Genomic DNA, 27,328 nt, shown 5'->3' on the forward strand with positions numbered 1-27,328 from the left:
AGGGTGGGACATACTGGTTTGAATAAAACATTACATTTAATTTCTAAGCATCCAACGGGTTTGTGTGAGAAATGTGGGCAGAGTGAAACTGTAGAACATGTGTTTATTAATTGTAATGGTTATGAGGAAGAAAGAGAAGTGCTAAGAGAAGAATTATGGAAGAATGAAGGGAAAGAGTTAACATTAAAGAATATATTAGATTCAGATATAGGAAATAGTATGGTTATTGTGTTGTTTCAGTTTTTGAATAATACTGGTTTAATGAAGAGATTGTAGGATAAATATGTATATAGGTTTATAGAGAGAGGTAGAAGATGTATAGAAGTATAGTATGAGATAGGGTAAGTCAATTTGGAGGTAAATAAGGTTACGGATGGGAAGCGGGAGTTAAAGGGAAATGGGGTGGAAGCTGGAGGAGCTGAACACGCAGCGCCAGTGGGTGTTTTTTTTTTTTTTTTTTTTTTTTTTTTTTTTTTTTGCTTAGAAATATTAAGAGCTAGGAATGTTTCTGATCCGAGCTCCAAGCTACCAGATGATGGCAGTAATGCACTGTAAAGTGCGGTTGCCAATAAAATGGAAAAGAAGAAGAAGAACGCCTCGGGTTAAGAAGTCTCATGTGACTTTTTACTGTCATTTGTCTTCCCATAATTCCTCTGCCGTCTACCCGGAAGCAGTGCACAGTGTGATGAAGCGCGGAAGTATCGCGGGGGAATTCCTCGACAGTCTGCACCTGTCTGAGCTTTTCTGGATGTTTTCATCTGATTTACTCTATCAGCCTCGATTCTGATTTTCCAGCTCGGTGAGGTTGAAGATGTTGGCCGACCTGACCGTCTGCGGTTGACTATAAACAGGGCCGTGTTTCTTTGGCGGAAGACTGACAGACAGTGGATCTGTGTTAGCGGTAGACTTATATACTGTAAACGGCTTAAATAAGGTAATAATTACCTTCCTATTACATCCTACGATATATTTATCAGATAATGTATGTGTATATAATGAGTCTGAATTGTGTTACTATGTGGTTTTGCAAGTTTTAGGGTTTAAATGCACTGATGCTAGTTCGTTAGCTGAACGCGTCAGTAACGAGCCTGTAAACAAAACATTGAGTCTCGCCTTTCAGAAGACGTGGGAAGTGGTTTAAAGTAAACCTGGCGATAATAACTAAATATGAGGGCAATATAAGACTCAACAGCGTATTTGAGGTATGTGTTTGTCTTTAGCGTGAACACCGCAATGAGAAACAGTGAAATTATCTTTATGGGAAAGGAATCATGAGATGCCTAGACTATATTTTTCTTTTAAATATGATTTAACGTTAGAGTGATTATTTAATTTTAGATTTGGCTTTTTTAAGGGCAGAAGTGTCAGTTAATTGCGGCTAGTTTAGATGTTTTAGCATTAGTTGTAAAGTGAAACCGAAATTCATCCATTACACTTTAAATTAGATGTGAGATTGTTAAGTAATTTACATTTAAGTTTGCTAAAACCATTACTATTTAATTGTGTATAAATAAGCTGTACCTAACTGTAACTAAACCATGGAAATATCAGGGAATGTTAAATGTGTCATTTCCAGCACTGAAAAAGTCAGAAATAAATAACATTGAAAAAAAAAAATGAAAAAAGAAAAAACCCCTTAGTTAACTACATTAGTTAATATGAACTTGCAATGAATATTTAATGAAGCTATTTATTTGATTTACTATTAGAATTAAAAGTTATCTGTTAATTTTATTTAATAGATCTGCTCTAATATGAACTAACAATGAACAGTTATATTTGTATTAAATGTATTTTTATTAACTTTTATTGATTAATACATACATCAATAATATGAATAATTAACTAAAGACATTCCCTCTCAAATGAGCAGTCAGTGGAACATTTTATAGCCCAAAACAGAGTAAAATAAATTTGCGATCATTTTGACACAAAGACGAATAATAATGAATATTCATGACCAAAAGTTGAATTTCAAATCTATTTATGATAATGTTGTTTTTACTAGGTGCTGTTCTGTTCATTTAACACGTACACATGGTAACCATCATGCAACTCTGCACACTTTTTAGTGTACAAAAAATGTACTTAAAGATATGTTTAACTGATGTATTTAAAAAAGATATATTAAAAAAATCACCTGAAAAAAGTATCATCTTAACTAGTTATTTTGTTAATTGTATTTTTTATTCCCTATTGATTGCTGCTGACATGGCGTTAAAAAATCATTTAAAATAAATAAATATAAACTGATATTTAATATCCTTAAAAATGAATCATAAACAACTGGAAAGGTAATGGCGATTCAGAGGTGCCGATGTTTATTATTGGCTTGTCTTCTCTCTCTTTCAGGATCATGGTCCAGCCGCAGCCGTCAGGTGGTTGCACTCTGCAGTGGGAGCTGACTGGAGAGGAGACTGTGGGTGCCGGAGGTCAAGGGTCACTGATGGCCAGTTCACAGGGGTCTCTGAGGGTCCCTCCTGAATTAGCGGGAAATGAAGTGGTCCATAGACTCATAACAGATAATCATCAGCTACGAGGTGAGACGATGAGATCTATGGCAGACTCATTGCCTATTGAAAACAATGCATAAACAACTTTAAACGTTCCACAGAGGCTCTGAAGCGAAGCAATGATGCCCTCAAAGAGAGATGTGAAGAGATGGAGGGTTGGCAGAGGAGGTCGCGGGAGGAGCGAGAGTTCCTGAGCTGTAGATTTCGCGAAGCCAGATCTTTAGTGCAGCGGCTGGCGCAGGAAAACCAGAGCCTGTTAGGACAGCTCAACCACAGCATCGGTCCATGTGTCGGCATCTCTAAAGAGACTGGAACTCAAGGCCAGGACCAAGAGCTGAAGTGCACCAATGCAGAGAAGAATGCCCTCATGGGCTCACCAAAAGTAGGTTCTTTTGTTAATCCTCTATTCATAAGGAACTTGCTGAAAGTTCTGTTCATTGAATTAAAATGAACATCCCGTTTTGTTTCATCTCGCAGGTATTAAATGAAGCTGTACTCATAGCCCGAGCTGAAGGAGACACTGACAGACACACAATGCCTCAAAGTTTGGTAATTTACCATGAATCTTATTCTCAATATGTGAAATGTAACATTGTTTTTTTTTGTGTGCAACATCTGCAATCTGCTTTGACTTCTTTTGGGTGTGGTGTGTTTGTCCTCCTTTTCTTTACTGTGTTAAAGTACACTCCAAACATGGCAAAAAATAATGTCGTTTTTTTAATATAGCCTATTTTTGCTTTAACCTTTACACATCTCTTTACTCTTAAGCCTGCTGAGGGCTCTAATGAATTTCTGAAACTGCTGAAAAGCCATAAAGAGAAGCTGGAGGAAGGGATGAAGGTGCTGAGGAGGAAGAATGAGGAGCTAGAGAAGGAGAAAGCAGAGAATGAGAAAGAGCGAGTAAATCTCCTTGCCACCGTGGAGCAGTTAAACTCCAAACTCACTCAGGTAGAGCATTTCATTTCCACATGGTTATTGCTACAATTAGATGTGTCATATGGTTAGTTGAATAATAACATGCCCAACCCCTTTTCTGTCATTTATATTGTGTAATTGCTCATTGGAGATTATTTGGAGTTAGTTCTGCTGTGTCTTATTAAAAACTGCATGTATAATATTTATACAAAAATGTCATTTAAAACAATACTAGATGAAACTACTGTTAAGTTTTGGGTCAATAAAGTCTGTTATGCTCACCAAGACTGCATTTATTTGATCAAAGTAAAAACAACAATATCGTGAAATATTATTACAATTTAAAGTGTTATATATTTTAAAATGCTATTTATTCCTGTGATGGCAAAGCTGAATTTACAGCAGCCGTTACTCCAGTATCTAATATATTGCAATGGAAATCTTTTTTAAATTGTAGCATTTTAAATGTCTTCTGTCACTTTTGATCAATTTAATGCATCCTTTGGCGCTTTTCCACTACACAGTACCAGCTCGACTCGGCTCGACTCAGCTCGGCTCGGCTCGCTTTTCACTCCGTTTTCCATTGCAGATAGTACCTCCACAATAGTACCTGGTCGTCATAGTGACGCCGCAGGAAACTGCCGTGACTTAATCTTTTACGCGAGACACACCCGCTACCCACACACACAGGACAATGGAGGAAATCGAGTGTATGCTGTTTTTGGATGTTTTTGTTTTTGCTGTTTTTTATTCAGGATACTCCGTCTGGCGCGTGCAATGATGACGCAGTGAATAGTGACGATTCTCTCTGACCAATCAGCAGTCTGCTGTGTTTCCACGTCACATTTTAGTATCGCCTCAGCTCGCTTTAGAACCTCGCTGGAGGTGGTACGAAAAAAAGTACCTGGAAGCAGGTACAGGTACAACTTTTACACAGTGGAAAACCAAACAGAGCCGAGTCGAGTCGAAGCGAGCCGAGGCGAGCTGGTACTGTGTAGTGGAAAAGCGCCACTTGCTGGACAAAAATAACATCTTACTGACCCAAACTTTTGAGTAGTAATATAAAGCATGTCACACCATAGGACACTGTTACTGGTTTCTTACAGGACGTTAAATAGCTGCTCTTGTTCAGATTTGAGCACACTTTGGTTTAGTTTATGAACTAATGAACTCCTATTGATTCTTCCTCTCTTTATCAGAATGTTACAGAAGAGTCAGTCCAGCAGACATGCGCTCTCACCGTTCCTGCAGAAAGGTACTCTCAAATATTCAGTTTACTCTGCTCTCTCTCTCCATACAGGTGATAGTGATGCTCCTTTAACTTTGCATGCTTGGATTGGATTGTAATAAATCTCAAGGTGCTTTGCTTCCTTTCTTTTAATGTGAACGGTTTGGAATCTCTCTTCTCTGTCTTCTGTCTCGATTCACGTGTCTGCTTAGCCCTCACTTGGCTAAACTAACTGAACAGCTTCAGGCTACACAAGGCAGGTGAGGGGAAAACGTATCTCACTGTATGTGTGCATGAGTGTCCTTCCTCCTCATTCGTGTTGCAAGAGCATGTTGTCTGTGACTGGAATGAGACATGCACTGACTAGCATAACTAGCATTGATTCGGGGTCGGGAAGAATTAAGGAAAAAAATGTATAGTTTTATTCAGCAAGGATGCATAAAAATGATCAAACGTGACAGTAAAGACATTTCTAATGGTACAAAGGATTTATATGAACTTCCTATAAATGATCATTAGAAGAAAAGTTTTCAACATTGGTGATAATAAGAAATGTTTCTTGAGCAACAAATCAGAATATTAGAATGATTTCTGAAAGACTGGAGGAATGGCAGATAAATTACATAGAAATGACATAGAAAACAATTATTTTAAATTGTTATAATATTTCACAAATGACTGTTTTTACCATATATTTGATCAAATAAATGCAGCCTTGATGAACATAAGAGATTTCTTTCAAAAACATAAACCCGAAACATTTAATCTGTAGTGTGTTTATATATTGTTTTATTCATAATTGATTTTTAGTTGGACCAAATGGTGAACATATTAAATGTAGCCCAGCATACATGAGAGCTCATTAGTGTCCTTGCATCTAGGCAAAGGGGAAGTAAGCTAAAATATAAGATTTTGATTTGTTTAACATTTGGGCACTACATTTTCCCCACACTTAGTGGGTTTGTTCAACAGGGTTTGTTCATTTTGATGACTTTGTTACTTTAAAAATGTAGAAAATACTGACAATAAGGAATGAATTGATGTGTCCAAATACAAGTGGTAGTACTTTCGGTGGTGAACTGCAGTAAGATGGACGGTTAATTGGGTGTCTCTCTGTCTTTGCTGGGATGCAGGTACAGGGAGCTCCAGGAGAAGCTGGACTGTCTTCAGAAGAATTCTGCTCAGAGAGACAGAACTGAGGCTCTTCTCAAACAGAAAGAGAAGGACTTTGTTCAGGTACATAAGCAAAGATACAACCTTTGATTCTTTTTGTTTTGACATTTGCAGTAATTTGAGTTGAGGGATCAACATAATCTTTGTGTTTGTAGCTGACAAAGGATAGTGAAGCTCTGAGAGCTCAAGTCACGTCCCTTCTCGGTGAGTTGAATGAACGACAGAACTGGCTGGAGAAAAGTGAAGCAGAGAGACGAATATTAGAGGATAAGTAAGTGAATCTCTTCATCCTTGTGCATGTTTGATTATGAGAGTCGGCAGCTGTGTACAAGACCTGTTTGATCTCCCAGATTGGGCAAGAAGACAGAACGCCTGCAGACTTTAGAGAGAGACATGGAGCAGCAGAAGAAGCAGCACAGTGTGACAGTGGACAATCTTTTATTGCAGACACAGAACCTAGAAACTGCACTGAAGAACGAAAGGCTCGTCATAGTGGAGGAAAGGTGAGTTCGGCTGCATGGAGAGCCTCTTAACAAAAGCAGCTTCCCTTTTTTCATTGTTACAGTTGTAACAGTAACCCACTATTCCTGTTGCTCTTCCTCATCTAGGAGGAAGCTGGCCCAGCTCCAGCATGCATACACATGTCTGTTTCAGGATTACGACAACAAACTTAAAAGTGAAAAGCAAGCCAATCACAGGGTAGGTAGCTGCTGTTTGTGCTCTACTATGTTGGTTATGAAACTCTAGTTAGCAGCATGAAAAAATATATATTATGTACAGAAAGCGAATAAAGGTTTCTGCCATTCTAATCACTGAAGCTGTCAATCACAACGCGAGATACACAAAACTGTACTCTTGCGAAACTCCCGTTATGAAGCTGTCTATCTTTTTGACATTGTGTTTATACTTTGTTGGTTACAACGAGCCTGCAGAATTCGAGATGTTGAGCGGATTCTGACTTACAGCTCTGATTGGCCATTGCGTTCACATGCTCAACAGATATGTCTGTGATTGGCTACAATGCTAAACACTGCAAAAAACGTGAATAGAAACCTTTGATACGGTTCAGTATTTTAAATACTTATATTCAGTATTTATTAATAATTTAAATTAGTTTTTATTGTTATGTTTTTGGTTTTCATTTAAATTTTTGTTTAGATGTGCTTTTGTCATTTTTATTAGTTTTTTTATTAAAATAATTTTAGATTTAGCTTTTTCTTATTTCAGTTTTAGTATTTTTAGTACTTCAACCTAACCTTTTTAGGTTTTAGTAGTTTTTTCATCTAATATTTTATTTTACTTTTTCAATTAATGATTTTTAACAGTTTTAGTTAACAATAACAACACTGGTGCAACCAAGATACAGAAAAAAACATAAAACAAATACAAAACCCTTTGTGATAGTGTGTAAAAGTCAATACGCCTAAATAAATATTTATTAATAATTTATGATATTTGTAGAATACTTTTTTTTCCCTCACATATATAGCTGTTATATTTAAATTTAAATATTTGTAAAAGTTTTTTTCTTTTCTTTATGGTGGACACTTATTAACCCATCTCTTAAACTTAAATGCTTCAAAACTAGAAAACTGTTATGGTTTCATGTTTATGGTAAGCACTTTTGAAAATGGGTCAGTGCATGGTTTGCACTATATGTGGTTAATGGAAAGTGTATGTGTGGTATTTCCATTTCAGAGTGGAGAGGCAGATACTCTAGCTAACAGGTTAGCAGAGGCTGAGAAAGCTCTGGCCCTGAAACAGGATCACATCGATAAACTCAAGGAGGAAATGGAGCAGCTGAGAGCTACATTAGAAACTATACCAGTGCTGAATGCTCAGGTGAAAAGAACACCTCATTCAAATAATCATTTACTTTGTCTTTGTTATAAATACTCATTCAACATGCATGCTGCAATGAATTTTACATTTTACATACATTTTCTTTTTTGCAGGCCGAGATCTTTAAGATGGACTTCCTGGCTGAAAGGGAAGCCAGAGAGAAACTCAATCAAAAGAAGGAAGAGTTGCAGGAGGACCTAAATAAGGCACTAGCTGAGATAGACAGACTCAAGCAAGAGGGAACGTCACGGTATGAAATGAGATGGAAGCAGTGCACAATTCTTGATATTTGGGTACCAAAATGATTATTGACTGATTTAAAGGTATAGTTCTCCCAAAAATGAAAATTCTGTCATTAATTACTCAGCCTCGTGTCTTTCCAAACCCGTGAGACTTTCGTTCATCTTCGGAACACAAATTAAGATGTTTTGGAGAAATCTGAAAGCTTTCTGAATCCCCATAGACAGCTACGCAACTACCACTTTCACGCTTCAAAAAACTCATACATACCCCTTTTCCACCAAGGCAGAGCTGGTGCTGGTTCGGAGCCAGAGCCTAGTTTCAAATCGGTTCTTTGTTTTTCCACCGCCAAAGCACCAGCTCCGAACCAGTAAAACTGGTTCTTAAGTAGCACCAAATCATTGCAGGGTCTAGAACGGAGCCAAGAAAGAACCGCTTGCGTCAGAGGCTGGGGGCGGGGTTACCGTGGCCAACAAGACTGAAGAGAAACTTGTGACCGCCATTTTTAAATAGCAGCTAGTCGAGCTAATAGCAGCTTGATTATAATATCTGTCTATGTAAGTTACGGCGAGCTGCACGAACGCGTTGGATTCGCCGTGTTTGGATGCCGATTTATTTTCGCAAACCCATGAGCATCCATAGTAACGCAACGTCTATTATTGTTGATGCCTTGTTCGAGATGCATCGGAGCAGCGTGGACCGATCAGAGCTGCGGGAGTGTTTGGAGGTCATACGACTCCTTGTGCTTTTTGATCGCTTTGATTTCATGTGCTGATCGTTCTGCGAGAAGCCGATGCATCTCGAACAAGTCTGGTGTGTTTGTGTTTGGCGCTGCCGTACTAGCGTTGCTGGGCAACGTGATACGTATGCAGTGACGTAAGATATAGCTCTGTTGTGGCTCTCTGGCCGGTGGAAACGCAAACCGGTTCTTAGTAAGCTCGTCAGTCGAACCAACTCCGAACTGGCAATAGCTCTAGCTCTGAACCAGCACCCGGTTCTTGTTGGTGGAAAAGGGGTAAAAGAGGAGAGAATTTGGTTGGAAAAACATTATTAGATTTTTCATTACTCCTCGTATCAAAAGTAAGCAACTCAAGACCCCCCAGCATTGCTGGGGACTTTGTGGCAGTATGAATGCCAGTCATTCTCATGTATTTTGGACCTGTCCCAAAGGCAGGCCCTTCTGGGAAATCATAGCGACTGTAATAAGGGTTGTCTTGGGCTATGCGTTTCCCACTGACTTTCAATCTATGTACCTTGGTTTACTTTCCAATTCAGTTATACGAGCTGAGGATATGTATCTCTACAAAGTTATGTTGATGGCCAGCAAAAAAACTATTACAAGGAACTGGCTGAAGAGTCTCACTTTAACATTGTCACAATGGAAAGAGATAATGGAAGAAATCTATACAATGGAAAAAATCACTAATTTTATAAGGCTGAAATCAGCTCATTTTGAACAGAGATGGAAGAAATGGATAATCTATAAGACCCAAGTGTGAAAGGGATTCTTTGTAACATAACACCTTGCTGTTATGTTTTGTTTGTTTTGTTATGTTTGTTATAATTTGAAAATTGAATAAATAAAGAGTAAAAAAAAAAAAAAAAAAAACTCATAAAGTGATCGGAAATCCATATGAATCCAGCGGTTTAGTTCAAATTTTCTGAAAAGACATGATCACTTTATAGAATTAACAGGTTAAATTTAGGCTTTTAGAATAGCATATAAACATCAGCGCATACACCAGTTATGGTAAACAGAAGCTCAAGCATGTTCGCTTGACGTGCGAGAACCAATGAGGTTCATTCTTGTAACGCAGCATGTTTGAGCTTCTGCAAGAACCAATGAGGTTCATTCTTGTAACGCAGCATGTTTGAGCTTCTGCAAGAACCAATGAGGTTCATTCTTGCGTTACGCAGCACGTAATATCATAATATCTGATTAACGTAAATCCTCTCCACTAGATATCATCTTCTTATTTACCTTGCGCGATGTTACAACAAGGGAAGGCATGAAGTTAAGTTAAGCAAGTGCGGTACTAATTTAGCTTCCACACCTCACAAACACTTGGAAATGCGCCTAATATTAGAGTACATTTATCTAGGTTAACGATAGAGCAAGTGGTCATGTAAAGTGGCTAATGTGAGGCTACTACTTGCATGTGTTGAATAAGTCATGTTTGAGGTCGCACATCATACTTTGGATTTTCTGCCTGACATATTACCGCATGGACCAGCCATGTTAGCGATCTGTCACTGTGTGACTTTGCCAATTCTGGTGTTTTTTTTCTTCTGTGACTGACCGACTAATTAAAATTTTGTCAACCACGCCTCTTCTTGACGACTATGAGGCGGCAGCCCTAGTGCTTTGGTGGATGCAGGTGTGCCTTACAGTGTGAAGCACCTTCCGGACAGTTGAAGGAACTGTCACTATCCCGTTCGGACCAGTGCTGCATGGTCACGAAAGTTTATCATTTGCACTTGTTTTTAAGCCAAGTCAATTTAAACATTCAAGACATGAAAGAGAACGCAATTCAACACAAAATGTCCAAGAGTTACATGTGGATGTTGTCTCTTCACAGAGCTCGCATTGAGGAGATGCAACAGAGACACTTGGAGAATTACAGGCCTCGACCTCACCCGCCCCCTCCAGCTGGTAAAACCCCTTATTCAAAGTCTGCATGTGCTAAAACATATGCGCTCTCTCTTTCCTTCATTTTGAATGTACATTGTAAATGTAACAACTATCTCTTTAAATACTGTTGTATTACTTTACCTGAACATGTTTGGGGTCTCAACTTGAAATGTCTGCTTTTGAAGCACCTTTCCCAGGAGCAGCCATGTTCAACCCAGCCCAGCCGCCATCTGCACGCAGAAGAGATGATGAGCAGGAAGAGCTGCCTGATTACCGCTGCCCAAAATGTATGTACAAGGCTCCAGACATGGATACCCTGCAGATCCACGTCATGGACTGTATCCAGTGAGAAGAGATGTTCAGGGGTTTTCATGACACCTGAGTGAACTCTAACCACATCAACAAAAAATGAGAAGAGAAAATCAAGAACCTGCTAAAGACAAGACGAGAACTGTCTGAGGACTCTGAACATTTAATCCTGCTGCAGATTGACTTGAAGTAGACAGATGTTTAGCAGATGTTTTTATCATGTGGCTGTAGAGCTGCCACCATATTCCTGTACACTTAGTGTGTGTATCTCTTTAAAAAAAAAGTTCATCTGTACTGCCTTTCTGTGACAGCATAGTGTAATGTACTGCACGTGTGAATGTTTGTCTGCTTTACGTCTGCACACATCTGACAGTGACAATGTTTCCTTTATACCTGTGGTATTTGTTTCTCTAGATGTATGCACTCTTGAGGATTCATGCCCGCCTGTGTTAATATTGTGTATTATCAGCCAAAGTGAATATGGAAAAAACAACTTTGTACAGACTATTGTTATGGAGAGATTTACTGAAATAAAGGTATGAATATAATGAGGAAGGATCTACACCCATCTGTCAGTTATTCACTTAATTGTATAATGAGAAACTCCATGAAAAGAAAGAAGAGTTGCAGTAGGAGCTGAATAAGGCACTAGCCTAGATTCTCAGACAGACTCGAGCAAGAGGGACCCTTATGGTACAAAAAATATTAAATTAATATTTGAATTAAATTAAAAGTGAAAAACTGATTAGATGATATACCAATTCATTGTAAAAGTTGAATCCAATTTCATTACATGTTTTAATATTTGCTAATAAAATCCTACCATTGCAACTGTTAAAATATCAAAACGTGAAATGTATTAATAAGTGCTGTCAAATTGATTATTCGCATCTAACATAAAGGTTTGTGTTTATATATGTGTAAATATGATTAAATTATATATATTGTATGTACTGTATGTGTGTGTGTGTCTGTACACACACATTTATATATATACACGTATGTGTGTGTGTATATACAGTGTATATATATATATATATATATATACTGTACACACACACACACACACACACAAACAAATTTATGTTAGATGCGATTGATCGATTTGACAGCACTGATTTTAATACATTAAAATTACATTAACAAAGTATTTGGATACTTTCTGGTTGTGTGAACTTAAATACTGTGTGAATTTGAATAAAAAATCACTTTGACCTGTTGGTTGACCTCTTACGTGTTCAAATACTTTTGGCCCACTGTGTAGATTATCGTAAAAATCCCGATGGGATGTGGATGTTAGCTTGCTGAGGCCCCCTGGTGGTGAGCCACTGTTCTAGACGAAAGACCTGCAGTACCGGCGGCTTTCACCAGAGGTCGCGCTCTATATCCTACACGTCATTCTTCCGTAGAGGTGACGTGTCTGTCTGTGTTTCATTGGGTGGACGCTGCTAGTGTTGCTCTCTTTCCCAGGTTTGAGTGAGTAGAGGTGGATTCAACTGTCCGGAGATCAACATGATGCGAGTTATAACAGCTATTTTGGCTTTATGTCTGGGCTTTTGTGCAGGTACTTTGCCATTTCTTTCAATGTTAGATTTACATCACCATTCATTCTCAGCTTTCGTGTATTCGCTTATCAACCAAACAGGCTAACAAGATGATGTTGCAAGCTACATCGAATTGATTCCGTTTTTATCACATTTATCCATTGTTAATCTTTATAACTAGCGTTTACTTGAATTCATTCAGCGACTAAACTTGACATGTAACGTTAGCTTGTTATTCGTAAAGACTGTACGTGTGACCGGGGTTTTCTCTCCTCAGCTGAGACTTGCACAGACCCAGTCATTTCTCCGTCTTCATACACGACCACAGACGCGCTCATCTCCTCTGAGACTGTGTTCATCGTTGAACTGAGTCTGGCGTGTGCAAACGGAGCTCAGGTGAGTGCACTGACGGTGCTTTACAGTTACATGTATGCACGGTTCATTTGTACAGAAAAGTGGACTGACCCAGCTTGTGTTTTGTTTTCAGAGTGTGGCCCTCTATGCAGACGTCAATGGCAAACAGTTTCCTGTGACCAGAGGCCAAGATGTTGGCAAATATCAGGTAAGGTTACATGGTTTTAAAGGGATGGTTCACCCTAAAATTCTATCATTACTCACCCTCATGTCATTCCAAACCCATAAGACTTTCGTTCATCTTTGGAACACAAATGAAGGTCTTTTTGATGATCTCTGAGAGATTTCTGATTCTGTCCCTCCACAAAAAAAGCTTTACAATGTTCAATCCACGGCTTCTGTGAAGGCATGATTGCTGTATATGATTAAAATATTTAATTTAGGCTTTTATTCACATGTTATATAAATGTTGATCAGCGAACATGCATAGAGCACTCAAATATGGTAAACGGAAGCTCAACCGGAGAACAAACCTCATTGGTTTTTGCGAAGCTCAAACGTGCTGCGTAACACATGAGAATGAATTCCCACATGCTTCCGTTTCCCATATTTGAGTGTACGTTTGCTGATCATATGTGAATAAATGCTAAATTAAATCTGTTCATCAAGCAATTGTGTCTCTTTGGAATACTTGGATTAAACCATTTGATTCATTTGGATTTCTTTTACAACTTCTTTAACTTTTTGAAGTGTCAGAGTTTTAGGTAAATAGACTTTCAGTGGAGGGATACAAATCTCTCAGATGTAATAAAAAATATCTTCATTTGTGTTTGAAAGAAGGTATGTTAACGAAGCTGTAACTTGTAAAATCCCTCTACACATGTAACCAACTGCTCCATTTTCTTCTAATGTTTGTCCAGGTCTCATGGAGTGTTCCTCATAAGCAGGCCAGCTCTGGCACATATCAGGTCAAATTCTTTGACGAGGAGTCTTACAGCACTCTAAGAAAGGTTGGTTAAGAAATTATTGATTTAAGGTATAGATCACTTAAAAATGAAAATTCTGTAATTGACTTACCCTCATGTCATTTCAAATCTGTACGACTTTTTCTTCGGTGGAACATTAAAAGATATTTTGAAGAATATATATATTTTTTGTCCATACAATGGAAGTCAAGGGCACCAACTTTCTTCAAAATATCCTATTTTATGTTCTGCATTAGTCGTACAGTTTGGAAAAAACATTTACATTGTAAATAATGACAATGTTAATTAACTATCCCTTTAACATACTTGATGACACTGTGTGTTCAATGGTGCTGAAGACTTTTTTTTATGCTTTCAGGCTCAGAGAAACAATGAAGATGTTGATGCTATCAAGCCTTTGTTCTCTGTCAATGTGGATCACAGGGTGAGTATGCATACTAATCTTCATTGACAACAGCCTCCATATCGGTGTAATGCAGGGGTCACCAAACTCGGTCCTGGAGGGCCGCTGTCCTGCAGAGTTTAGCTACACCCATCTCACACACACCTGCTTGAAAGTTTCTTGTATGCCTAGTGAGACCTTGATTAGCTGGTTCAGGTCTGTTTAATTGGGGTTGGAGCTAAACTCTGCAGGACAGTGTAATGCATTAACAAAAATATACCCCCCACACAGGTTAATTTTGCTACTAGTTTACTTTCTATGATTTGTCTCTCTATATGTTTATTTACCACTATATATATGAATTGCAGGGTGCATGGAGTGGTCCCTGGGTGTCCACAGAGGTCTTGGCTGCTCTGATTGGCATTATGGTCTACTACCTGGCCTACAGCACCAAAAGTGCTATCCAAGCTTGAGATGAGAAGAAAAGTCCATTTTCCACCATACTGTTCAAACTGGTCTCCAGGCATTCCACCTCCTGCCATTTTAATGTGCAGAGTTTAGTGTCATGGGCACCTTGGCTGAAACAAGAGATTGGTTTGTTGTAGAGCTTGAGTGAAAGTATCGGTATGAACAGCAGCTGAAGTGGTGTTTTTTTCTTTTCTTTTTTTAAACAGACACTGTCAAGAATTGAAGACTTAAATCTTTCATCTATGCTATCATTATTAAACCTCAAAAGGTCAAAAACTGAGGTGATTTATCTGTGACTCATCATCATAGTCCAGTTCTGTATGTTGAAATGTCCCAAATATCAATGAAATTCATTGAATATGGGAATATTGGAATAAACATTTTTTCTGTAAGTTTTCCTGAGTCATTTAATTTTTGATGAAGAGCTTGTTTAGTTAACCACATTTACCCCATTAATATTGAGACATCGTCAATAACTTTTTTACATCAAACTACTCCATACACCATAATGACAAAGCAAAAAACTGATTTGTGAAAACTTTGCAAATGTTTCAATAATAAGAAACTTTATGTTTTCTGGGATACTTGAAATTTATCTCAGCATTCCAATTTTGCTAGATGTTACCCCACTTTGAGTAGAGTTAACCTGTGCAAATTCAATTGAATGGGTATGATTTGGAAAGGCCATACCTCTCAAGCTGAAAATGCATATCAGAGCAAAAACCAAACCATGAGGTCAAATGGACTGCCTGTAGAGCTCAGAGACAGGTAGAGCCTGTAGAGCTCAGAGACAGGATTGTCAAGACAGATCAAGGGAATACAAAAAAATGCTGCTGCATTGACGGTTCACAGAAGCATTTAGCCTCCGTAATCCTTGATGGAAGAAGTTTGGAACAACCAGGGACGCATTTCCCAAAAACACCGTAAGCCTAAGTTGAGTGTAGAGACCATTTATGGCAATTGTTACTTAGGCTTACGATGCTTTTGGGAAATGCAGCCTGGGACTCTTTGTAGAGCTGGCTTCCTTGCTAAACTGAGCAATCAATGGAGAAGGGCCTTGGTTAAAGTTGTGACCAAGCAGCTGATGCTCTCTCTGGTTCAGCTCCATGATCATATATGGAGATGGCAGAAATTTACAGAAGGACACGTACCATTGCGACACTCCACTTATCTGGGCTTTATGGCAGCAGTGGCCCGACTCAAGCCTCTCCTCAGTGAAGACAAATGAAAACCCACTTGGAATTAACAAAAAAGCATCTAAAGGACTCTCTCAGACTGTGAGAAACAAGATTATCTGGTCTGATGAACCTCAGTTCCAAGCATCATGTCTGGAGGAATCCAGGCACTTTTCATCACATGCACGATACCATCCAAACAGGTGTGGTGGTAGCAGCATCATGCTGTGGGGGGTGTTTTTCAGTGGCAGGGGCTGGTGAACTCGTCAGGGTAGAAGATAAGCTCAACACAGCAAAATATAGATAGCCTTAAAAACCAGTCCGGAGCACTCAGAACCTCAAACAGGGCAGAAGGTTCACCTTCCAACAGGACAATGACCCTAAGCACACAGCTAAGACAATGCAAGAGTGGCTTATGGACAACTATGTGAATGTCCTTGAGTAGCCTGGGCTTGAACGCAATCAAACATCTCTGGAGAAACCCTTAAAATGGCTGTCCATTGACGGTCCCCATCCAAACTGACAGAGCTTCATGCCTAAAAAGACTTGAGGCCGTAAAGGTGCTTCAACTAAGTACAGAGTTAAGGGTACAAATACTTATGCAATGCACTTATTTAAGTTTTTCCTTTTGTAATAAAACATTGTCACAAATCTGTTTTTTGCTTTGTCATTATGGTGTATGGAGTATAGATTGATGTAAAATAAGGCAGCAACAACAAAATGAAAAAAGAAGGGGTATGAATACTTTTGCAAGGCACCACTGTTCTCACCTATATTTACTACCTATTTACAGTATTTTTTATATATTTTTGAGGAAGCAAATGAAACAAGGTCATGATTAGCTTCGAGTACATATGGGATTGTCCATACATTTGCATCAATCCAACGTCTGATGCACCTTCATGGGCAAAACCAGAATAGGCGGAGCTCAAGATAGCAGACTATGCGACGTTTATTTCTGAGGTGGGTGAAGTGTGACCAGCCAAATGAAAAATATGCTAGCAATAGTTCAGTTTGGTGCAAGATTGATTTTCCTACTCTTTCTTTATGATGATTAGTATATCCTACAAATAATTTGTCTGTCAGCGACGAATTATCTTACTTGTGCCACAAAGTGACAACCAGCTCCCCTCTGCAGGATGAGTTGGTTCAGTCCGCAAGCGCGCCGCGTCCATACTCGTTTCTATGACCAAGCGTGTAGAATAAAACACGCTCTCTGTTTCTTTGAGGCGACTCACGTTTTCTCTCACTTCGCCGTGTTTCACCACCTGAATGAGTAATAAATACAATTCAGCATAGCCATGTCAGTTTCCGAGCCACAGTCAGTGGACTCCGGCGGAGCGGGAGGGTATGGAGCCTTTTACCCGGCGGGATACCAGGCGCTGCACCCGGAGGAGCACGGCCTAGATCGCGGCTTCCGACTCACGGCCTTTTCCGATATGAAAGGATGAGGGTGTAAAGTCCCGCAGGAGACTCTGCTCAAACTCCTGCAGGGACTAGAGCCTGACCGCCCGCCTGGAGAGGACGGCGGCTCGGGGACGGGTGTTGGAGACGAGACCGCTGATTTCGGGCAACTTGTTTCAGTTCCCCAGGGTCCTCGACTAGGTAAAGTATGAGCCGCGTGCTGACCTGTCACATCATCGCTGTCAAAAAGCGAGCACTGATTCGTGTACCTTTCGTTCTTTTGAGTCGGTTCTTTTCAACGAATCGGTTCCCAAAATCAGCAATTGGACCCAGAAACCAGAGTTTGTTGATACTAATAGTAAGCGCATTTGAAGTGAAGGGAGGTTTTGACTGATTGGGCGAAAAGAAAGTGACTTAAATAGCCGAATAGCATAGTATTTTTAACCAATAAAACGTACTGGAAATATATATTTTGACTTGATTGTATAATATATAATTATATATATAAAAAAGATACACTTAAACACTCCTATTAATGGAAAAACCTTAATAAGTTGCCATATGTTATTTGGATGTAAAACAAACCCCACTGGATCAGTTTTGTGAACTGGTTCTTAGAAACGAATGGTTTAAAAGAACCGATTCAAGGAAATGAGTCAGACTTCCCCATCATTGCTTTCAATCTGATATAATGTCAGTTTGATAGTTAATCAACCGGTTTAGCAAAGAAATGCTTATTTATTGAGACGTTTTTTGGGGTGTGTGTGTGTGTGTGTATATATATATATATATATATATATATATATAAATAATCATATAACGTCTGTGTTAGTAAAACTCTTTGTTTAACCTTTGACTTGTATCCTGTTAATTAAAAACTACTGGGAAGTATAATGCAATAATGTGAAAGAGATGTGAACTATGGACTCAGGCTTCAAGTCAATGCTTACCACTGAAAATTAGATCACAATTAATTCTGCAAAAATGCTTCTTACCATTGCAAACTGAATGATTTTTTATAAAGATTTAAGTCCCCATAGTATATGATTAGCTTCTATAAACATGCATGCACTTTGCACATGATTTTACAGTGAGTGAAAAATAATTCCACTGTTCTTGACTGCAGGTATTGGAATGGACTCATGTGTGATCCCTCTGAGGCACGGGGGTCTTTCCCTGGTCCAAACCACAGATTTCTTCTATCCTTTAGTGGAGGATCCTTACATGATGGTGAGTGAAATCTTATTAATGTTTCGCAAAAGTTAGCAGGCACCTCACAAAAGAGTGTCCAACTCATGTCAATTCTTTTACAGGGACGAATTGCCTGTGCAAATGTTCTGAGTGATCTGTACGCTATGGGCATCACAGAGTGTGACAACATGCTCATGCTTCTCAGCGTCAGTCAGAAGATGAATGAGAAGGTGCGCTGGAATCTCTCTGCTTTCATTCTCGCTGTCATATCATTTTTAGTTTTTACTTTTTAAAGCTAATGCAAAAATGTAATTTTCAGTAAATATGGACTTGTTCAGAATGTTCACTACATTTTTGCATGATGTTTTTGCAAAATTAGAAAGCTAAGCATGAAATGGTTAATTTGATTTGTTCTGTGCCGATGTTCTCGGCACAGGAGAGAGAGCAGGTGATGCCTTTAATGATGAAGGGCTTCCGTGATGCGGCGGAGGAGGGCGGGACTTCAGTAACCGGGGGACAAACAGTCATCAATCCCTGGATCATTGTAGGGGGCGTGGCCTCTGTTGTGTGCCAGCCCAACGATTTCATCATGTGAGTGTTTCTCATGAATCAAAGGACTGTATATCTGTACACTTGGTTCTGAATTATCAAGTTTTTCCTAAACAAACATTTACCACAATTTCAAAAGGAAATATTAATTGTCTGACACTTCACAGTTTGTTTTTGTTTTGTAAATGCTCACATATGTCTGTGTATGCAGGCCTGAAAATGCTGTACCTGGAGATGTGTTGGTTCTCACTAAACCTTTGGGAACTCAAGTAGCAGTGAATGCCCATCAGTGGCTGGATATAGTGAGTATACATTTTCCTCTTTGGAATGATTGCTTGTGCGGTTCTTTTCTCCTTTAAGTTATGAAGAGATGGCGACCTCATCTCATTTGTCTCTGGATCTCTTTTAACTTTATGCTTAATTTCTTCAGCCTGAGAAATGGAACAAGATAAAGTTGGTGATTTCTAAGGAGGAGGTAGAGCAAGCTTATCAGGAGGCTATGCTCAACATGGCCACCCTCAATCGCACTGGTATGTCATTGCATAAGCATTATTAGCATGGATTATTTTTAACAATGGGGCCAATATTCATTACACACACACCTCCTAGTTTTGTTTGTACTAGATCAAATGGCCTATATGCATACTTTCAAATGACGAGGAAAAGAGAGAAAAAATAAATACATTTTGCAGTACTAATAAAGAAAGATACATTTATGTTTCATTTGTTGCTTAATTTAATTACTACAAGACCTCTCTAGGCATATACGCGTTCAACAATTTGGGGTCAGTAAGATTACAGTTTTCAAAAACATATTAAGCTGTATTTTCAACACTGATCATAAGAAATGTTTCTTGAGCACTTAATCAGCATATTATAATGATTTCTGAAGGATCATGTGACTTTGAAGACTGGAGTAATGATGCTGAAAATTCAGCTTTGCCGTAGAGCTCTACGATTCTGAATTAATTGATGATCACAATTTATTAGTATTTTTTTTCAAACAAATTCATTACGATTCTCCCATGAACAGACATCCAAACAAAATAACATAATTTACTAGAGGTTCTGACAAAATGTTCATTTCTGCAGTCTATTTAAAATATTTAATTTGAATGAATGATTTAAAATTGGTTTGAATTAGGGCTGCACGATTCATCACAATTTACGTGTAGTTGCACTTGTATCGATTTGGCTTATTGTGGTTTTGAAATCGCAAAGGCTGCGATTTTTGCTTGTATGCGCAGCTAATCATTGATGTACGGCTCTGTAAACGCTCCATCTGAAAGCACTGTGAGTTTTGGTCACTTATAACGTGAATTTGAAAAAGCAACACGTGTCAAACATCTTTCATGAGAAGCATTTATGAACCTCATGTCTAACAAAGACAACATTTAATAACATGCTTTTACTCCAAACTCACTTTCATAACAACAGTTGAGCATCCTTCTGTGAGATGATGTGGCTTCTTACACAGAATAAGGCAGTTGTGTGTTTATTAGTCAAGTTTAATCAATCAAAGCGTTTCAATCTTCTGTTTATTAAGCAACAGTATAGGGATTTCCTGGAATGATGTGTGTTGTACTTCTGCAGCGGGGCATACTTGGTGTGACGCCCTCTGGCGTTCAGATGAAGCAGCATTTACTATCGATCAGCCGCACTCCACTGACAAGCAGCGCATAAAATAATCGCAGCCTTTGCCAAATTGCGTGTGGTTTCATTGTGAATAATTGTGCATCCCTAGTTTGAATGAATGATTCAGTGACTCATAAATACTTCACTTGTTTCATTACTGGATGAATATGAGTTTATGAATGAATCTTTTGAATGCTGTACTTCTGTGATAATTTGAATATTTGTAAGACTGAAATAATGATACTGTGATGTTGAAAAGACTGTTTGTGAAGCTGTTTCATACTGATAACTGCTTTCTCCGGGTCAGCGGCAGCGCAACGTGCCGGCGGGCTTTAGCATATCATTAAGAATGACCGCTGTTAAGCAGTGGAGTCTCAAGAGAAGCCAGGTTATCCCGGTACATTTTTCTGTTGATATGAAAAATCAAGTATATTTAGCAAAATAGCAGGTGAATTATGTATGTGATGTATTACGATGTTATGATGAACTATATGCCTTTCTCCCCTGGCGTTTTGAGTTGTTTAGAGTTTCTAAGGATACTGATTTTTAGAAGGCAGCTGATTATTAGCTGTTTGATAACGTAGTCAAGAAAAAGCTGATCATATTAGTTACCGTTATGTGTCTGCCGTTGTAGAGAGCGATACATAAAACACATCACCAATCTGAAACATTGACTTGTAGACGAGCATGTATGAGTGAGTGGAGGCGGGGCTCATTTGCATTTTCATGGATCCACGTATACTACATGAAGAAAGAGTGTAGTTACATTCAAGAAATTAAGGCATGAGTAAAAAAAAAATCCAAGGAAAAAACTTTAAATATGCCATTTTGGTTATCAAAGATGAGTTTTAAGGAATACAATTATTGACAACAGGGGGACTTTAAATTATATTACAATAGAATACAATATATAGACAATAGAATATAAATCGTATTGACCTTAAACTTTTAAACGGTAGTGTATTAAGGTTTTTACAACAGGTTTTACATTGTTTTTCAATTATTTTTTTTCTCTCCAGCTGCAGCCTTAATGCACAAATTTAATGCACATGCTGCCACGGACATCACAGGCTTTGGGATCATAGGTCACGCACGGAATCTCGCCCAGCAGCAGAGAAATGATGTTGCCTTTGTCATTCACAACCTTCCCATTATCTCCAAAATGGCCGCAATCAGCAAAGCTGGTGGCAACCTATTTGGGCTTTTGCAGGGCACCTCTTCTGAAACATCAGGTGAGAGTCACAGCTCTGTGCACAAACACAATCGTTTTAAAGTGAACTAAGAATTATCATCAAAACTTTGCAATTACATTGAAAGTGGGCTTAACATGATCAGCATTGGATAATTTCTTTGTAAATAAAGATTGTATTCGCTTCAAATACTGTAAAAAAAACCCATTGTTAAGGCCCGTACACACCGGGACGAATATCGGCGCGCGTTATTCGCCAGCGTTTTTCAACGCGTTTTTTGTGTTCACTCCCAAGCGATTTTCGCTGACGATGAGCCGAGTGAACATGCAAATTCATTCCCTGACATTAGATGGCGCTTAATGTAAAACAGAAATACAATACCACTCCATAACAGTCTATACTCTGCAATACCACTCCATAACAGTCTGTACTCTGCAATACCACTCCATTACAGTTCTCTTTTAACAAGATTTTTGTAGTCGCTGTCGCGTTTGTCATATAGTTCTTTATTCCGACACCAACGAGACCAGCAGCTCTACATTCATCTTGCCTTGCATCTTCCTCGTCATTTCTTCCCGGCAGTGTCTGTCTATGGGCAGTGTAGACGCTACTTGCCGTATATCTTCTTCGCTGTTACGTATGTGTGCTCGGCAAGACCGTTTTGTGTTTGAGCGCCCCCAAGTTGTGTTTTACTGTAACTTCAGAAGCTCCAGACACTTGAGCAAAAGCGCCAATCTCATTGGTCGGATAGTTTTTGACGCGGCGCGTCAAACCAAAAAAACGAACCCGAGGCGTTTAAAAAAAAATTACGCTTTTACGCGTGGCGTTTTTCGCGTCGGTGTGCACACTCACATTGGCGCCCTTTGTTTAGTCACGAGGCGTTAAACGTCGGCGAATATCGCGCGCGAAATTCGTCCCGGTGTGTACGGGCCTTTAGTCTGTCGTTCTCCCTGCATCATCCCAACTGACAATCTTAAATGTGAAGTGAAAAGTAATTTGAAATGTTCAAAGATCTTTTATTTTCTATACGTGTTGTAATCAGTAGTAATAAATTAATGGTAAATTGAAGAATTAAATTCTCACTAAACAGCGAAAATATATTAAAATACATTTGCCTAACAATATTGTTATTCACATTTGTTCAAATAAAATTTTATAAAAATAAATGCACATGGGATTCAAGGTCCTCCACAAGTTTTTTTTTTTAAACGGTATTAACATTGATTAATCAAATGAATCATTTATCAATTCCTGAAAATGAACAATCCTGGTCAGTAGAGATTCCTACATGCTCTTGGGTAGATAATCTTTTCCTGCCTCTCTCAGGTGGCCTGTTGATCTGCTTGCCACGGGAGCAGGCAGCCCGGTTTTGCGCCGAGATGAAATCCAGTCGTGTGGGTTTGTCGGGAGCAGTGGGGCAGGATGGAGGGGTGGGCGATGGGCAACAGGCTTGGATCATTGGCATCGTGGAGAAGGGCAGTCGCTGTGCCCGCATCATCGACAAACCTCGGATCATTGAGGTCCCGTACCGTGGCTCTGTGGTCAACGCGCAGGAGGCGAGCAACAATAATGCTAGTCCTCCTCAGGTTCAGCAGACATAACAACTCCACAACGCCACAGGGGGTCTCTCAGTGATCATTATTCTTTACCCCTGACCCATACACTATGATGATCGATTTGAATGTGTGTGCTCATAACAGGCATGGTGTTTGTGCAGGACAGAGCATGTGTGGTTACTCTTGCTGTCCATTCCCTCCCCCCGTTCAACCAAAGGGTTGAGAGCAACAGACCAAAAATATTTTAACTGACCTGGTGGGAGATGGAATGGACAAGCTAACATATTTTCATCTCTCATTCTCTTTTCCAACTCATTCTTTCAAACACACACACACCTCCACTCTGTTTTCTTTATTTTTCTTCTTCCTGGTTGACTGTTTTTCAATGTTTAACAGCTATTCTTTAAAAGAATAGTTCACCCAAACCATAAAAGCTAACTTAAGTTATTAACCCTTATGTTGCTTTAAATCTGTATTCTGCTAAATGCTAATTTTTATTTTATTTTTGTTGAACACAAAAGGAGGAATTTCAGGCAGACATTTTCCTATAAAAAACAGTGAAAGCGGTCCTTCTGCACTATTTTTCAAGTCTTTTGATTCCACTGTAAAAAGTGATTTTGTCTGATATTCCAGTACAAATATCTAATCATTCTTAAATTAAGAAACATTTTCTTGAAGCAAAATGACATCTTGTTTGTGAAAAAAGTATCAAAAAGAAGTGATTTTATACTTAAAACAAGAGAAAAATGTTAATGGGGTAAGAAAAATAACCTTGTTTTAGTTTTCTTACCCCGTTGGCTGATTCGTTTTTATTGTTTTAAGTTTAAACTCACTTAATTTTGATACATTTTTCAGAAAACAAGACACAATCTTATATTTGTGTTTCTCAAGTCAGTGTATGAATGCTTTGAACTTTTTCTGACTAAGAAAGTGAACAGACAAAATTAGTTAATATTTGTGACCTGTTAACTCGAGATTAAGCAATTAATTGTAGTTATATGGAAAAAGGGCTCATAATTCTGCTTTTGTGTTCCTCTGAAAACATCGTACAGGTTTGGAACAACATGAGGGTTAGTCATTTAATGAAATAAAACTCTTTTTGTAGCGGAAATGAGAATGAAACCATATCCAGAGCTTAATTATTTCTACTTGATGAGGTGGAGGCTTTGAGACCTCACACTAAAATGAAGCCGGGTTTACTAAGAAAACATTCCCAATGAGTTCCTGATGCTTTGAATAGCAAATATCCTTAATGACAATCAGACGTGTTTTTTTTTTTCTAAGCCATCTGACAAACACGTGTCAAAGAAACACTATCACACCAATGTATCCTGGGGCCTGAGTAATCATAAACGATGTATTAGTCGAGATATTTAGTGGTACAATCAATATTTATTTTGTCAAAAATTTAAATGCAATTATCCAAATTTCAAGTGTTTTTAGGTGGTGTTTATCTTGTATCCAATCAGTCTGATTCATCCATCTGTTGTAATAGGACATTCTTGTAACATTCAATTATGTCTGGTAAAATTAGGTTATAATGTTCTGTCTTGTGAGTCTTTTTCCTCAATAGAGTGACCTTACACTAGTTAAAGTAGGTTAGACCGGTTCTTCATTCATAAAAATATGGACAATGTGTCATGGTTTTAGGGGCAGCAGTTAATTTTGAATGATTGTGGTGAGACATATGGATGATCTTTTTCTTCTCTCTCAATAAGTCTGTTGATTTTGAACAGAAGATAAGGTAGTCTGGTTCTCCCTCTTGTATCTGAGAAAGGGTTGAGCAGCTTTCTCCGGTCCAGCGGGTGAGCCCAGAATGCCAGTTGTGCTGTTTGAATGGCAAGGACAGAACAGCAGTGTCCACAGTCCTCTTTATGACACCTCTCTCTTTAACCCCAACTCATGGGACAGGTGAGGTTGATGTTAGATAGGAAGGGATAGGCTGAACTGCCACGTTCATTCTCCTGGCACTGGTTTTGTCATTGCAGTTTTCATTCATTAAACCAATGTGACTCAATAAACTTGTAATTTCTCTAAACTGACTCTATTATTCATTGAAGCTTGAAGCTTGTTTCATGGTCTCTGTTGTTGACTGTCTAGATGTGTTGTATGTAGTTCACCACAATGTGTCAGCAAAGTGCAACACTAAGATGGAAGCGGCCAACAGAGTCTTGGCTCTGTTCTCTTTATATGTATTGGCTGGCTTGTCTCAACATCGTCATTCTGCTTTAGTTAACATCTTTTTAAACTCAAATGCAGTAATTGACAGCTGAGTGTTTGATAAAGCACTTTTAAAGGGATAGTTCACTTTGAAATTAATTTTTGGTATGTTTTAGCTTACCTCAAGGGCATCCAAGATGTAGGTGTCTTTTTTTCCGCAGTAGTTTCAATTTTGATATTTTTAGGTCAAACCGTTCTTGTCTGTCAGTCATATAATGCAGGTCTATGGTCATTATCTCAAAACACAAGCACAGAGTCCAAATTAAAACAATTCCCCGTCGTCCAAATTAAACAATTCCCCATCGTAAGTACACATTGATGGCCTAAGACACGAAACGAGCGGTTTGTGTGAGAAAACGAACAGTATTTATATCGTTTTTTACATCTTATACACAGCCATGTCGAAGTGATCTGATCTGTACGCAGACTGGTGCATAGATGCAGACTGGTGCATAGATATATACACGCTAGATGTCGCCTTGTCTACGGCAGTTCATTGGAACGAATGTCTTTAAGGCGACATCTAGTGTATATATCTATGCACCAGTCTGCGTACACGTCAGATCAGATCACTTGGACATGGCTGTGTTCAAGAGGTAAAAACGATATAAATACTGTTCGTTTTCTCACACAAACCGCTCGTTTCGTGTCTTAGGCCATCAATGTGTACTTACGATGGGGAATTGTTTAATTTGGACGACGGGGAATTGTTTTAATTTGGACTCTGTGCATGCTCTTTGAGACAGTGACCATCGACCTGCATTATATGACTGACAGACAAGAACGGTTTGACCTAAAAATATCAAAATTGAAACTACTGCGGAAAAAAAGACACCTACATCTTGGATGCCCTTGAGGTAAGCTAAAACATACCAAAAATTAATTTCAAAGTGAACTATCCCTTTAAGCGTATGGCAATTGACAATTGTTTTTTGAGCGAGGGGATACTGAAAAAGAACGAATGAACAAAGTTGTCAGAAATGTGCATGATCAGAAACAGATTTTTTTTCATCTTCTGCCAGTAGACAGATGTAGTTTGAAACGTTTGACTTTCATAAAATTTGAGGTAATATGAAGTAGGAGTTTTTTAATTTGACTGGAAAGTACATTCTAATTTCATTAGTGGCAAATAAACATCACTTGACTTCTATCTTAAATTGTATTTGCTGTTATAGGTTCATGCAGAGAACAGCAGAGTGCTGGAGACTACACTATCCATTTAGAGAAAAATTTCGTAATTTTCCATTTATCATCTATCCCTCAGAATAATATGTTAGAGACTGTTCCAATGCTTCAGTATGTGTATCAGCTCGATATGAAAACTTATAGGAATTTATGAAGGCAGATTTATTCCCATTTCTACCCTGTCCTTTCACTTTTAGGTGTTGTCTTCTTGGCTAAATCAGCAATTAGACCACTAAAGATAATCATCTCTCTTTTTATCGACCTAAAACATTTTGTTTACCAGCTCTTCTCCTGCTATCATCTGGTTTGATTTTATTAGGAAAGGGAGAGATACATAATCGCTCACTCTGGACATATTTTGTTTTCCCTCCTCACATTCTGCAACCCCTCTTTTCTCTTACATAATGTCCTTTTTTGGTGCAGAGTCTTTTCACGGTGAGGAAATAGTTTAACAGCTTCTGATTCCACTCATTGTCTGTTCACTGACTCTGTCACCATGCCCGGTCTAAACCTGTTCAGCAGAAACCTTGGTGGACCAATTGTTGCACTGTCCATTGGTTCTCTTTGTACTTTGCATTGAGTGTTTGTGCTCATCACTGATTATTGTGCTCATCACTGATTATTGTGCTCATCACTG

At 38.7% G+C, this 27,328-nt stretch overlaps 3 protein-coding genes and 1 long non-coding RNA gene across 4 annotated transcripts; 3 read left to right on the forward strand and 1 right to left on the reverse strand.

The window, feature by feature from the left end:
- Positions 1 to 683: 683 nt before the first annotated feature.
- Positions 684 to 11,407, forward strand: ikbkg (inhibitor of nuclear factor kappa B kinase regulatory subunit gamma). Its single transcript, XM_082144778.1, has 14 exons — positions 684 to 934; positions 2,353 to 2,540; positions 2,615 to 2,895; positions 2,991 to 3,062; positions 3,282 to 3,461; positions 4,628 to 4,683; positions 5,790 to 5,892; positions 5,985 to 6,100; positions 6,180 to 6,332; positions 6,438 to 6,528; positions 7,528 to 7,671; positions 7,785 to 7,921; positions 10,491 to 10,564; positions 10,729 to 11,407. The coding sequence occupies exons 2-14, from the start codon at positions 2,357 to 2,359 to the stop codon at positions 10,890 to 10,892; spliced, it is 1,755 nt and encodes a 584-aa protein (XP_082000904.1). The 5' UTR covers positions 684 to 934; positions 2,353 to 2,356; the 3' UTR covers positions 10,893 to 11,407.
- Positions 11,408 to 12,258: 851 nt separating this feature from the next.
- Positions 12,259 to 14,978, forward strand: ssr4 (signal sequence receptor, delta). Its single transcript, XM_082144792.1, has 6 exons — positions 12,259 to 12,416; positions 12,674 to 12,792; positions 12,884 to 12,958; positions 13,671 to 13,760; positions 14,095 to 14,160; positions 14,487 to 14,978. The coding sequence occupies exons 1-6, from the start codon at positions 12,365 to 12,367 to the stop codon at positions 14,589 to 14,591; spliced, it is 507 nt and encodes a 168-aa protein (XP_082000918.1). The 5' UTR covers positions 12,259 to 12,364; the 3' UTR covers positions 14,592 to 14,978.
- A 1,944-nt stretch (positions 14,979 to 16,922) lies between these two features.
- Positions 16,923 to 25,324, forward strand: sephs3 (selenophosphate synthetase 3). Its single transcript, XM_082144786.1, has 8 exons — positions 16,923 to 17,366; positions 18,292 to 18,395; positions 18,479 to 18,586; positions 18,793 to 18,947; positions 19,117 to 19,207; positions 19,336 to 19,435; positions 21,560 to 21,772; positions 23,057 to 25,324. Exons 1-8 carry the CDS (start codon positions 17,063 to 17,065, stop codon positions 23,329 to 23,331), a joined length of 1,350 nt encoding a protein of 449 aa, XP_082000912.1. The 5' UTR covers positions 16,923 to 17,062; the 3' UTR covers positions 23,332 to 25,324.
- LOC309480363 lies at positions 25,049 to 27,303 on the reverse strand. Its single transcript, XR_014199596.1, has 2 exons — positions 26,403 to 27,303; positions 25,049 to 25,574 (listed from the first exon to the last, which is right to left on the reverse strand). It is a non-coding gene; the product is annotated as an uncharacterized lncRNA (long non-coding RNA).
- Between the last annotated feature and the right edge of the window lie 25 nt (positions 27,304 to 27,328).

Source organism: Leuciscus leuciscus, assembly GCF_965113295.1.
Source record: "Leuciscus leuciscus genome assembly, chromosome: 18".
NCBI classification, from domain to species: Eukaryota; Metazoa; Chordata; class Actinopteri; order Cypriniformes; family Leuciscidae; genus Leuciscus; species Leuciscus leuciscus.